Consider the following 13,813-nt stretch of genomic DNA (forward strand, 5'->3'; position numbering starts at 1 on the left):
TTTCCATTGTGCAAATATTAAAAGTAACTTGTTGTGACTTGTTCATTTAATTATGGAGTCGGTTTGAAAGCTTCATAAGAGTGAAGGGAAATAATATTTTTATTGGATTTTCTTATTGGTACAGAAATAGAATAGGAAATATCTAGAAAATATTAAGTCCAGCTGTCTCATTTTAATGAGAAATGTATATGAAATGAAAACAAATGCATTTTTATGTAAATGTCATCACGTATCTTTGTTTAAACATTCAGTCTTTCTCATCATGGAAATGATCTTTCAAGCCCCATGGATCTCCAGTGCTGGAAGGGACCTCAGCTCTTGGCAGGTGGCATAACCACTCCTGTTCCTGCTGGCTGGCTTTGTCACAGCTGCTGAGCACTTCTGCCTGCTCATGCCAATCAAACTCCCATTTCCCTTCTGTCAGGCACTCTAGACTTTTCCACAAATGCATGTGAGATCAGTACTCTACAAAAAAGGCGACCTAAACAGGAGGTAACCAGGCCCAGGTTCAGTAAAAGTGCTCTTGACTTTATTCCAGGCTCAGAAGAGATGCCAAAAACTTCCCTGTGGTGCATTTAATGTCACAGTAGTTCACCTGGATCAACCAGCACATTTGGAATGTGAAGGTAGAGAGAGCTTAAGTGGAGCTTTCATCAGCAGCCACAGAACAATTGGTTCTGCAGAGCAAAATTTTAAGGAGACTCTTTTGAGGGCTTATTCTTATTTTTCTCCCCCCAAGCAGCCTAAAAGCATGCAGGAAAAATACAGGGATGCAGTAGAGTGACTGCCTGGCATTGCCCACCAGCCAGAGGGTGGGGGAGCCTCCACAGCAGCTCCTGCCAACTGTCTCTGTTTTTCCTGCCCTTGAATTCAGCACGCCATGAACTGTTATAACAAAGAACCACATTAGATCTCTGAGCAATCTGCTTCATGAGGGTGATGAACAGCAGTGTGTGCAGGGTGCCAGCATTGCTGAGTACAAACTAACCCTGAATGCCAATGCCCTGGTTCACCAGACACTGGGCACAGTGGCCTCCTTCTCCACCATCATCATCTGAAAGCTTTTAAAGCTATTTGGATGATTGATGAGTATACAGCATTTTCATGGACAAGTGGAAGAATTAATGCAAGATTCTCAGGCCTGGGGAATTGTTTAGTGTTCACCAACAGATTGAGATCTAAGCAGATTTTAGGTGACCTGCATCTGTGATGACAGCTGAGAAATAATTCTGTAACTAGGAAATGTTGCTTCCAGACGCTCTTCAATTTATTATCAATGCAGTCATTATCAGAAAAAAATTGACTGTGAAACAATAATGCAATTGCTTTATCTGACTGCCTTGTTTTCTCCTCCCTTGCTCACTGAATGAGTCTACCTAATGTCAGACTCAATAAAGTCAGACAGCTGCTCTATGAAACAAACAGACCCTCATTAAGGGAGGCCCCTTGCGCTGCTTTTGTTTGTGCTCATCTGCTTTATGGGAATAGACAGGAAAACCATGAATATTTAAAGCACTTTGCTGTGGCTGGGAACCAGCTGAACACAATTTCACTGGTGTTTTGCCCTGTCCCACCCCCTCCAGAAGGAAGCCTCAAAGCCCATTGACCACTCAGATTGTTGGGTTTCATGTGCAAATGCTGTCCTCTAGGTAAATATCCAAAATGTTGAATTGAGAACTGCTTGGTTCCTGTCCAACAGCCCCATCCCCAGCAGAGCACTTGCCCTGTGGGGATCTCCTTGCACTGCATTTGGGTGCCACCCTGCTGCAGCTTTGGCAGCAGCTTGTGCTGGGCAGGGAGCACAGAGCTCCTGGCTGTGCCCACAGAAACACATCAGCCAAAAGAGCAGGGCACAAGATTTAGTCAGCTTGACCCCATTCTCTGATACTGCATTAAAACTCCCTGGAGTCTCTGTTTCATTCAAAATTGAGATTTTACTTTTGGGTAGATGCATTAAAAGAACACCAGCAAGGGACCTTCTGCATGGCAGCAGCAGGGGTGGGTGGGCAGTGGGAAATGCAGCTTCCTGCAGTTCAGGCAGCTGAACTGTCACTCCATATCATATATTCATGGGGAAAATGACCTGGCATTCCATGTAGAATATGAAGCACTGGGGTTTGCACTGTTGCTGCTCAGGCTTGGGAGAGAATTGAACTGATTGGAATAGGAAAGACAGAAAGATGCATGCTCAGAGATTAGGAATAGTATCAATCCTCTCTTTGTAAAGTCATTATTTTTCAGTATATGAAGCTTCCATTCTGAAAAAGGTGAGTGCGGGGGGAGAAGCTGATTCCTAAAATAAAGGTGCAGAGTGATAAGGTGGGATACAGTATCTGTGTTCTTTGGTACATGCTGCATTTATATTGAAAATCCCAAGGGAATTGAACACAACCCCAGTAATGAAAGGGATGCAGGACCAAAACTGGTCTTTTGGTAAAAGCTCTGAATTATGCAGAAATAAAACTGAGAGATATGAAATGGAGTGCATGACCTCATGAGCTTCTGCAGCTGTATTCTCTGATTCCCTTATGACTGAGGATCTGGGAATTGTGCTGCATCGTTCCCATGAGCTCTCTTCTGGTTTAGGCTCTGCAAATCCCAGCAGAACCACACACTGGGACACAGATACCTCCTCTTCTTTCAGTTTGAGATTTCCTCATTTTCTTGAAGAGTCTCATCCGCTTATTTACATTGAGATGAAAAGAAGAAAGATACTGTGAGATTTCACAGTTAAAGTACTGACGTAAGTAAAGGTGGTCTTAAAATGGGTAGAGAAGATGTTTTGTTTCTCTGTGGGTTAACCGTGAAGTTCTCTGGGATTGTGGAGAGCAAATTGTCTGTGGGGAAATGACATTTCCTTTTCAATTGTCCTTATGCACCGTGCAGTTATGTGCATTTGGCAGCTCTTTTGTCATGCAGCACAGGTTCTAAGGGCCACGTTAACCATGTCATTAACTCAGTTCAGGCCTTTAGGCACCCTGAAATGCACTTGAGCCCCTTGAACCTTAGAACTGGGCATAATGTGAAAGAAATTGGTGTGTCTTGGTGTCAAATTCTAATGAGGTGCCACATGGAAATTGCTGAGGCTCTGGAGACGGAGGGCAGGAAATACCTCCAGTCTCTCCACCTGAGAAGAGAAGGGGAAATCCAGGAAAGCTGCAAGAGCCACAGAGGAGAAAGCAGTTTAATCTGATATCAGTGCACCAAAGGGGGCTCGATTCAAGTCACAAACCCATGAAAAATTGCAAAATCCAAATCCTTTGTGAAGGTTTATTTAGAAAAACCACGATGCTGGGGAGTCACTGTTACATAGCATGGTAATTCTCTTTCTCTTGAGCAATATGCACCACACCGTGCGCATGCAATTACTTTGTTCCAGAGCTAACACTGTCATTGATACATGTACACACATGGTCCTCAGTGCACACTACACTTCACAGGGATGGTAGGACACACACAAAGTTGAGCTTTTCCATGAAAAATCTGTATAAAAAATACAAACCAAACTGAAGCAGTCAACACGAGAAGCAATGTGCAAAAATAGACAGTTACTCCTGAATGTTTGCTTAAGAAAAAGGGACTCTTCTGTCCTTGTTCCCCATTCAGCATTGACAATGCCAGATGCCTGAAAGTAGGATATGAAATAACTGGTCACATCCTGCCCCCCTTCATGTTAGTTGCAGAGGTTTTTAACCAGATAAATAATCCTGTATTTGTATTAAAATCTGCCTCCAAGCATCAGCACTGTGTGCTGCGGTTGCATCCAACAGATCTTTATATTGAGTGTCTGATCTGTGACACTCAAGGCTGGTGACAACCCAGGCCTTGTGTGGAGCACACAGAAGAGGCAGAACCAAGACATCTCTGGTCCCTGAGCCCCCTGGCAGGGGCTGGCAGCAGCTGCCTGCAGAGAACAGCCAGGGACTGGGAGCTCTGCTCAGCCTGCTGGAAGGAGCTGGCTCCAGCTCCTGGCCATGGGGGGCACACTCTGCTGGCTCATGGTGGGGCTGGTGTGGGAGATGATCCCCACAGGATGAGGCTCCTCCCTGCAGAGGAACCCTGGCTGTGCAAGGGGCAGATGAAGGAATGGAGAGCCCACCCAGCCAGGTGCCTCAGTCCATGGTGCAAACTGGGGCTGCAGAACTGCCCTGGCTGTGTAAGGACATGTGTGTGCTCTGAGCAAAGCTGTACAGACGCCGCAGACACCATGGAGCAGTCACACCAGCCCATCCCTGTGAAACTGCTGCATGCAAACACCAACACTGTCAACGGCAGCTAAGACTAGAAATGGATTGCACTTGTTTCCCTTGAACGCAGACATGTACCACTAAGAAAGAAAAAATAACCATAAAAAAAAATCTTCAAACAATTGATTGATAATTAGGATTCCCCTGGTTGGATTAAAGGAAAAGCAATTAGGGGCAGAGTGATTCCTATCACTGGAGGTTAGCAGTAACATAATCTTTAGGTGTTGTGGATGAGGATTCTTCCCACCCATGAAACTTCATGGTGCAAAGCCCAGTATTCTCCTTGTAATCCAAATGGTTTTTAAGGATTCTGTTTGAGCCCACGCAGAGTTATGACTGTATTACAGAACTTGTAATTTCTTTTCAATGGGAGATCAAAGTTTTTCACAGCAAATCCTGCACGGATCCAGGGAAAACCTTAGCAAGGCTCCCCTGCGTGTTTTGTTTTTTACTTGCAAAGCAAAGGTTTCAGTTTATTCTGAGGAAGGGAAGAAGTGGAAATTGTAGAGACTGGGAGGGAAGTAAATTGTAGAGACTTCTCAGGGAAGTAAACTGTGGCTGCTGCACTTTACATCCCAGCTCTGCAGACCACTTTAGCCAAGTATTTTAAGTGGGATTTCAGTGAGTGTTATTCACTTTGGATCCCACTACAAAGACCAGTATCCAACAGGAAGAGCATTGGCTTGGACCTTCTAATTTCCCTTACAAAAGGCACAGAGGGAGGGTTCATCCTGTTGGCTCACACCTTGGCAAGGTGACAACATCACTCAGGGAACTGTGCCAAGCATCACCAGGTCTCTGATCCCAGTGCCCCCAGCAGTCCCTGCTGGCTCAGGAGCATCCTGCAGTGACTGTGGTGTGCAGCCCTGTCTCAGAGATGCCACCGTGCCCCAGCTCTGGCTGCAGGAGCATTTCTGCAGCTTCCTGAAAGCTTGGGGTGTGTGACACACCTGACCTGAGCATCCCTGGGCTCTCACAGCATGCACCTCTGGCTGTCAGTCAGCTGTTGGCAGTGATACAACTGTGGCAGAGAGTAGTTTTAGATGGTGAATAACACAAAATGAAACATCAGACTGCATTCTTACTGAAATTTCAATGCTGTTGAGCACTGGGGTTAGCTGCTGCTCTGTGAGTGCTTCCCACTGGGTTGAGATAATGTCCAGCACATCAGTTAAGGCCATGATTTAGCAAAGCATTTGTGCATGTGCTTAAATCTGCCCTTATTCAGATAAGCACTTGTAGGGGAATAGAATATAAGGAAAAAAAAAGATAGTGTAGAAAGTAATCTCACCCCTAAGGAGTTGCAGCTGGGCCAATTAGCAAAGATTGGGAGCAGGCCTGACTTTAACAGGCCACAGCTGTAAGCAATGAGAAGAAGATGCTATAAAAGAGGGGGTGGCTGGGTGAGAGGGGAACTGGGGTCAGTTGGCTGCTTTGTGAGGAAGAAAGAGGCAGTGCTCTGAGGAGATGCCCATGAGAAACACCAAGAAGGTATGGAACTTTTGTGATAAAGAGACAGCAGTATGGAACCCCTACAATAAGGTGACAACAAGCACTGGCACAAATACTCATGTGCCTTGTGATACAGGGCCAAACCTCAGCTGCAGCATGTGAATGTCAGTCATGTGGCTGTCCAAACTACCCCTTTAATGTCTTTTTTTTTTTCCCTGGTAGCACAGTGGCTCTCTTGGATTAAGCATTTAATTAATCTTCATCTAAAAGATCCTGAGAACAGTCCTATAATGCTAACAAATGTACATAAATACAGAACTAAAAAAAGTCAAACTCATGGCTCAAAGCAAAACAAATATTGCTCAGAATACTTGTTTAGGTTAAGATCACTAGCTGTAAACTGTGCATTCTAGTAGCAAACAAAAACTTGTTGGCCTAGGAAAAAAACCCAAAACATTCAATGTCTACGGGATTGGCAGCACTAATATTACTTTACAATGTGAAGTAAGAATAAAAAACATCAGTGTAACATTGCAAAATGATCAGCTAACCTAAGCTGATGTAAACAAGTACGCTTTGACAAGGTTTGCACGTCTAGGCGTGACCCTGCACGGGGAGCTGGGCGGGTGCAGACCCACCAGGGGCACAGGAGCTGCTCCAAGGTGCTTCCAGCTGCCCGGGTCCCTGCAGGAGAGAGGCTCGGGGGTGGCAACCTGCAAACCTGTACTGGCATCACTAGCTCTACTCCTGGGAGCAGCCCTTTGCAGGATTCAGTTCAGCAGGACTATACACATGGGTAAGGATTATTCACAAACATAAGGCATTGCAGAACTTGGCCCTAAAATTTCTATTTTCAGCAGAGAATCCCTTATCTATATACAAGGTGATATTTTTATATATCAAAAAGTGTCTAAAATAAGGGTCAGAGTCACTATATGTTATGCTCAGTAACACAGTTAAGATGCTGCATATTGGCTTCAGATACTGCAAACCATTTTCTTCATTAAAATCAAACCAACTATGAACCTTTCTCACAAGAATTAAATTAACCACGAAAATTAAGAATGAGCAGGCTCTGTTTTCAAGGTTAAAAGGAGAGACATTGACGGAAACCAGCAACTCCCAATGCAATAGTTTTCCAGTGCCTTCCCCTCTGAGCAGTGAGCACTCTGGGCTGCAGTGGTGGTGCTCTCCAGTCGTGCCTGGTGTCCTGTGGCTACTGGCGCTCCCCTTCCACCCGCTTCTTGCGCACTGTGGGCAACAGGAGAGTCAGCACTGCCTCCCTGAGGGCACAGACACCCCCCCCAGCAAGGCAACCAGCACAGAAGGGAGCAGCTTCTGGGAAATGCTCACAAGAATTACCATAATCAATATGTACCATATACCATCATGCACAACAAAATAATTGTACCCAAACTGCGTTTTTTGTACTGCCGACTGTAGAATTTCACCAAGTGTTCACATCAGTACATTTTCCACAAAAATCACATTCTGAGGTAAAGGTTTTAGATGATTAAACAATCACCACTTCCTGCACTTCCTTCCAGTGATACCATTTAGATTTTATTACAGTTTTATTGTTCTTTCAAATGACACTGTGTTCCAGCTAAATTGATACTGGTCTGCTCTAGTCTGCAGTGCACTGGATTATTTAAGATTTAGGCATCAAAAATTAATGACTTCTGTAATTGCACAGTGTATACTGTAGGTAAGCAATAGTCATATTCTTTTAGAAAATAATTTGAAGTACTCTGAAGTACCAATATCAGTTAATATTGGCAAAAAATATATTGGACATTCAATTACCTGTTTAAACTTCACATCCTCTGACTGCATCTGATATTCAGTTAATTGACTCTGTTTTTTAACTGGAAACCACATAGACTGAAGTTGTCTTTTAGCAAACCAGAGTGGTAAGCCTTGTGTTATGGGCAGGATTATTCTGACAAGTGTGAATTTTTACAGCACTTAAGATATATTATACCTGGTATAGAGCAGGTTTAGTTGGGCAGCATTTGCTACTCCACATTCTAGTAAAATACACTGAGTCTTTTTTGACCTGGCCAGATAAGATTTGCAAAGTTCTCCTGTTTGTGTGATAGAAAATTTAGTGTTATGTCAGTGTCATGTCCTGTTCCTGATATTGAATGGCTGAAGCACAGAACAAAGCAGTAGAACTTGATGGATGAATGCTTTTCACCACAGAAAGTCAATAACAACAATATATTACTAAACATCTCATTACTTTACTAAGAGGAGGTTTTTTCATCATGCCTTTTTGGCAGATTGCATTATTCCAAAGCCTGCAGTGTAGCATTAGTCATTTGTGTCTGCTTTCAGTGTTTTGTTCATTTATTTTATTGAATTCCTTTAGGAATTCTGTCCTACAAAATCCTGAACAAAACCAAACAACACAAACACAGGAAAATAAAGATTAGGACATAAGTCTAACGACAAGTGGTGAAATAATGGGGAAAAAGGGTTTTTCTCTATTTGTAGATGGGATATTTCAAATAGCCTTCTGGGACACTGACAGGAAAAATAGTATATGGTTGGAATGCTTAGATATTGCTAAAAATTAAAATTTCAAACTCCTAAAAGCATGCGTGAAAGAAAAAGGTTTTACCTCAACTTTTATCTTAGTTCCCACAGAGAGAAACCCAAGCTGAAACTCACAAAGACATCATGGTTTGATACCCCAGTCTGAAGCAGAACTGATTAAAAATACAAAGTTAATTTCTTTTTTCCCCTTCTCACTCTAAATTTCTTCTGCCTGGTCATCTCCTGTGTATTCTGTGTACTGAGGGCAGAGCATGTCACACTCAGGTGACACTTGCAGGGTTTATTGTCTTTGCCTGTCCTTGGTCACAAAAGCAGGAGGGTCTGGTTTGCTCCCTTGGCTGGGCAGGCTGGACAACAAAGTCAGGACTTCTGTGTCCTCTGAGAAAACAGGATGGGTTTGACTCCTCATGTACTGCCCAGAACAGCTGATAGAGCAGGGAGAAATTTAGGACACTCCATAGAAAAGGCTGAAATAACTCCCCAGAAGGAGCAGGAGAAAAATAGTGGCTCCTAATCCCAGTAAGATCTTTGCTGTTTTCTGCTCTAGAGCCTGAGGAGCTTTGCCTCTCCCCTCACACGGAGCAGTGTGAATAACGCTGTGGTCAAAATTCCGTCTGAATGAGCAGACAGGGAGAGCTGTGCCTGGGAAGGTCAGGGCTGGGCTCACACCAAGAAATGATGAGTAAATGCAGTGCCAGCTTACCCAGATCGTTGTTTTTAGTGATAGCTGCTGCTACCCTGGTTCTTGGACCTTGTTTTGTGAACTGGTATCCAAACTTGAGAATCCTGGAGTTCTCCTCCAGCATCTTGGCAATCTCCATCTCTACAGCTGTCCCAAGCTGCTGCCTCTATCGGGGATGTAGTGAAGGATGCCCAAAAGAAAAGGAAACATTTGCATTCATATCAGAGAGAAGTAGGTGCTTGCATTTAAGTACTGGGCTGCAAACTACAAAGAGAATCCCATCCCTGGGGATTTTGCCCTGGGTTTTGAGTAGAATTATTGAGAAGTTTTCCACCCTTTGGTTGCACTGACTGGGGACATGACAGAGCCACAGAGGCTGCCTTGACTCTGCCAGAGTCCCCTGGTAGAACCCTCTGGGAATCCACATAGAAGAGAAACAAAAGTGAGCTTCCCCAACATTCTCTCTTTACCTGGTTGTCAATTTTAATCTCTGTTAGGGATTCATTCTTTTTCAGTGCATCAATCAGTGCCAAAATCCCTGTCCCAGTGATGAAGTTGGATTCTACATTCAGACTCTTCAGTGTTTTGTTCACTTTCAACATATCTGCAAATGCCTGAAGGGCCAAAAAGAGGGAACATGAGATAACATCTTGAAAGTTTCATGGAATAGCAGGGAATCTGCAAAACAGAGCTTAGTACCAACAAGAAATAAAACATAAATATGCTTAGAAGAATGGAGAGGTAGATCAGAAGAGATTATATTTCTGCTTTTCATAGCCATAGAGAATTCCTGCAAGGGAAAATAAAGAATGTATCCTAAAGCAGACACGAACCTACTTAAAATTTGTTGTGTTTTTTTTTCCCCCAGTAATGTTGAAACTTACAATGGCTACGGGGTCATTGCTTCGAGTAGCTGCAAGACTGAATGTCTTCACATGTGTGTTGGTTTCCAGAGCTTTTGCAAAATCTTTCAGTGTTGGAATAGGAATATTCTAGGGTAAAAGGACAAATCCAGGGATTAGGAAAGCCAATCACACTGCTGATTTTAGTTATTATGAAACTGATTGATGAACAAGCACAGTCTATGCAAAGGAAACAGCCCTGATGGTTTGAGGATGGTTTCCAGAGTGGGCACAGTGGCCCCCAGAGGCTGGAGGTGCCTGAGATGCCAGCGCTGCCCAGAACTGGGTCAGGCCAAGGCCAGCACGTGACCCTCTCTGAGCCACTTTCTGTTCCTCTGCCAGCTGTGCAGTCTCCAATGCCAGCTCCTCCTCCTCCTCTTGCCTGTGTGGGCTGATTGAATTTGGCCAGTGATGATTGCACAGTACCCATGAGAGATCTTCCTTCACAATCTGCTGAGAAAGGCAGCCAAAGGGAGTCACCCCTGGGGCATTTAATCAGCATTTAATTCAGGATGATCAGGAACTGATGACCTTGGAGCCTCTACAACAGGAGCCTCCTTTCCCCACCCCTTCCCTGCGTGCCCTGCTTTTTCTGAACAGTAAAGAGAGACAAAATATGAGGATAAAAGGCACAGGCTTTGGACAAAACCACAGCATCTACCTTTATGTTGTTGAGATTAACTTCTGTGAGACTGGGATCATTTGCTTTTATCCTTTGTAAACTTGCTTCCACATTGGTTGGATTAGGTGGCTCCTCAAAGATGGGCTTGACCTTTTCACCTTTCACCACATCTGCAACACAAAATCTCATGAAATGTCAGCCTAGGAACAGGCACCATCCCTCTGGCTGTTCCATTCCCATTTAGGTTTGTACTGCAGCAGTCCAGAAGGGTTTGTGAGAGCCACAAAACCTGCAGGTAGGAGTATGATCCCCATTTTATCCCTGCCATGCCCTCTGCACCCCCTGTGCACCCAGAGCTGGCACTGGAGGCTGAGGTCAGGCAGGCTGGGCAGCATTGTCAAGGGCAAACTCCTCCTTCATACAAAATCCCTGCACAATTAACTGCAGCCAAAGCAGCTTTGAAGAGTATTGTTTGGGATGTGATACTGTGTCTAATATCTGTAAAGAAAGGTGTGCTCAGACCTTGCCCACTGTAGTGAGAAAATGTCCCTGCACCTAGGAATAGACTGTGCTACAGAAAGCAACAAGAGCAGGAGGCCCCTCAGTTTCCTCCTCCCAGCTGATACTATCTCAGCTTACTATAAATTCAATTAGCCCTTGTAAAATTGCAACATCTGCACTTTTAAAATAATAAAACCATCAAAGCATGAAAAGTAAGTCTGTCTGCCAGCACCAAGATTTATGAAATCTTTGAGTAGTCATGTTCCAAAGAACTGTGGTATTTAGTGCTGGAAGCTATGAGCTATAAATATTCTCAGAGATGCATAAAAATCATAGCTTAGAACATAATTAGTACTTCCAATTCCCATGCATACAATTGTGGAGATTAATTTATTAACCCTGACCTCCCAAGCCACTAGAATGCTGCTGACCACAAGTATGTTTGAATCCTTTTATTTCATGCTCCAGACAGGGAGAGGTCTTGAAGATTTGTGTTCAAGTCTCAGTGTAGTACACATTGCTGTTCATTGCAATGGGTAAAGGTTCATGTCATATCATGGGCCAAAAGAAAACCACATCCTATTTAGAGCTCATACTCATAGTAGAGATGGTCATAGACAAATCTTGAGCTGGTTTTCACTCTGCTCCCTTTGATGCCAAACCTCTTTTTACTAATTTCTTGAGAGATCTCACATATCCCTGATAACACTTCAGCCTTTCTAGGGAGCTGGGAATTGAAAATCACATTTAGAGAATTCACCTTGGATGCAAGGACAGAAAGTAAACAAAAAAAGCAAAGCTTTTTTGCACTTGTGGCAACACCCTGCCAGACTGGGAGCAGGGCAGACACAAGCACCCTGTCCTCAGGTTAGACATCCCAGTGTACTCAGGCTAAAGCCAGGAGGAATTTTCATTTTCTACTTCTTGTTGCTTTCCATGAGTTTTTCTTGTTTCTTTAATCATGGTGCTGTTTTGCCACATTGATGAGCAAATTTTTACTGGAGCATTTCACTTGGCTAAGGCAAGGTATTGCTTTTGGACCAAAGAATAGTGATATGATGGTGATTTTCTGGTTCATAGGTCTGTGATTGGAGCATAGTTTAGCTGACTCACATAGCTGACTTTTTGACTTAGTACAACAAAAATATTCTGAAATCTAGGAGGATTAGTAATGCAGGCAGTTGCCTGTTATGAGATAGATGGCAGCTCACACAGGGCCCCACTGGGAAGGCCTGCAGAGCAGCTTTATCCTGAGAAAAATGAAGTGACATGGGGTCCTGTCTGCTTCCCCACCTCCCCTGCAGCAATGGAAGATGGAAAGGAAAGCCCTTGGTACAGATAGCTGCTCTTCTCATGGCCTGAGGAGAAGAAAACTTTTTTTGAGTGCTGTTTCCCTAGGAAAGGGCATTCCACAGTTTTGTCTTAAAAAGTAAAGTTTAGCCCACTAGATATCCAGGGCCTGGAGGTGACAAGCTCCGGATCAAGGCTTGGCAGCTCTCAAGGAAAGCTTGGAATTCAGATGCTCCATTTCTCCCTCCATCCAGCCTCCTGCGGGCTGCTGAGCTCAGATCAGATTCACCAAGGGGCTGTTTATTCAGTGCAAACATTTCTGGATTTGTTTTTAGTAACTGCAGCTGTTTCTCTTGGGGGATTTCCAGAATTATTCCATTTCCTGTGTCCCTAGGGAGGCACAGAACAGGCACCCTCTGCACCACTGCCCCAGGAGCCAGGTGCAGGTGGGAGATCAGAGGCAGTGGCTGGGCAGGAGCACATCCAGGCAGGCTTTGCCTCCCTGTGAATGCAGCTCAAGCTGACTCTGGTCACAGATGTGACTCTGACAGGGATTCTGCCACATTTGAGCCCTTGTGGTTCAAATAACCACATTATTTATAGTTACAATAATTTTTCAGGTGTGTTAATGCAGGTATTTGGGGCAAAATGGCCTGGCCTGAACTGCAGCCAATTCTTAGCCACAGCTCACTCTGTTTTCTGCCTGCTGCCTAAACTGAAATGGAATGGAAATTTATATGTCTTGGCCTCTTAAATACTCCCACTCTTTCAAACACCTCTGCAGAGCCAGATACTGCTCTCTAGGAAAAGAAATTCCCTTAGGAATCATCTGTTTGTACACTACTGTTGTTATAATGAATTTTAAGATCATATTTACTTTTAAAAAGTCACCTTTCATGATGAGTTAGATCAATCAAAGTTGGTTCCAGTGACATTACACTAAATTAGACCAACAGAGCCCACCTACAGCTGTAGAAGTCCCTAGAGATGACATGCAGCCCACAAGAGAAATCTGCTTGCTTACTTCTCACGATTCCTTTTCCATCTTTACCACGGGCTCCTGCTTCATCAAATTTTGGGTTGTTGACCATGTTGTGCACTCCAAGAACAGCTGAAATGTGTAAACAGCAGCAAGAGGATACAATGTTAATGACAGGAACACAGACTGCAGGACAGTGTCTGCTACAAATCGTAGTTTAGTTCCCCAAACAAAATCCCCTTTATAAAATGCTGTGTGTGTCATGCCTGCTTGTGGGGAGAGTCTTTTGGGCTACAAATTCGGGAGACACAGACACTTCCAATATAGATTTTTGGACAATCAAGTCAATGTAGACTGCATATCCCAGAAGTGCCAGCTGGAAGGAAGCACTGTGGGTCATCCTGTCCAGCCTCTCCCTCAGGCAGGAGCGCTGCCAGCACTAATGAGGTCAGCCATGGCTTTGTCTGCTGGAGTCTGAAAACACCCAGGCATGGACATCCCACCACCTCCCTGTAAATTGTTTCAATGCTACACTCCTAATCACTTTCCTTCCCTAATATACAACCAGAATTTCTT

At 44.0% G+C, this 13,813-nt stretch overlaps 1 protein-coding gene across 2 annotated transcripts in view; it reads right to left on the bottom strand.

Moving 5' to 3' along the window:
• Positions 1–4,790: 4,790 nt before the first annotated feature.
• The window catches only part of LOC132079504 (tropomodulin-2), a 32,865-nt gene continuing 23,842 nt past the window's right edge, over positions 4,791–13,813 (bottom strand). For both annotated transcript variants that reach the window (XM_059482172.1, XM_059482173.1), the window contains exons 5-10: positions 13,283–13,369; positions 10,507–10,637; positions 9,828–9,935; positions 9,414–9,557; positions 8,965–9,109; positions 4,791–6,950 (exon numbers count right to left, since the gene is read on the bottom strand). In XM_059482172.1, coding sequence (XP_059338155.1) covers positions 6,916–6,950; positions 8,965–9,109; positions 9,414–9,557; positions 9,828–9,935; positions 10,507–10,637; positions 13,283–13,369 — 650 coding nt within the window. In that variant the 3' untranslated portion in view covers positions 4,791–6,915. The remainder of the gene's footprint in view (positions 6,951–8,964; positions 9,110–9,413; positions 9,558–9,827; positions 9,936–10,506; positions 10,638–13,282; positions 13,370–13,813) is intronic.

Source organism: Ammospiza nelsoni, chromosome 14 (assembly GCF_027579445.1).
Source record: "Ammospiza nelsoni isolate bAmmNel1 chromosome 14, bAmmNel1.pri, whole genome shotgun sequence".
NCBI classification, from domain to species: Eukaryota; Metazoa; Chordata; class Aves; order Passeriformes; family Passerellidae; genus Ammospiza; species Ammospiza nelsoni.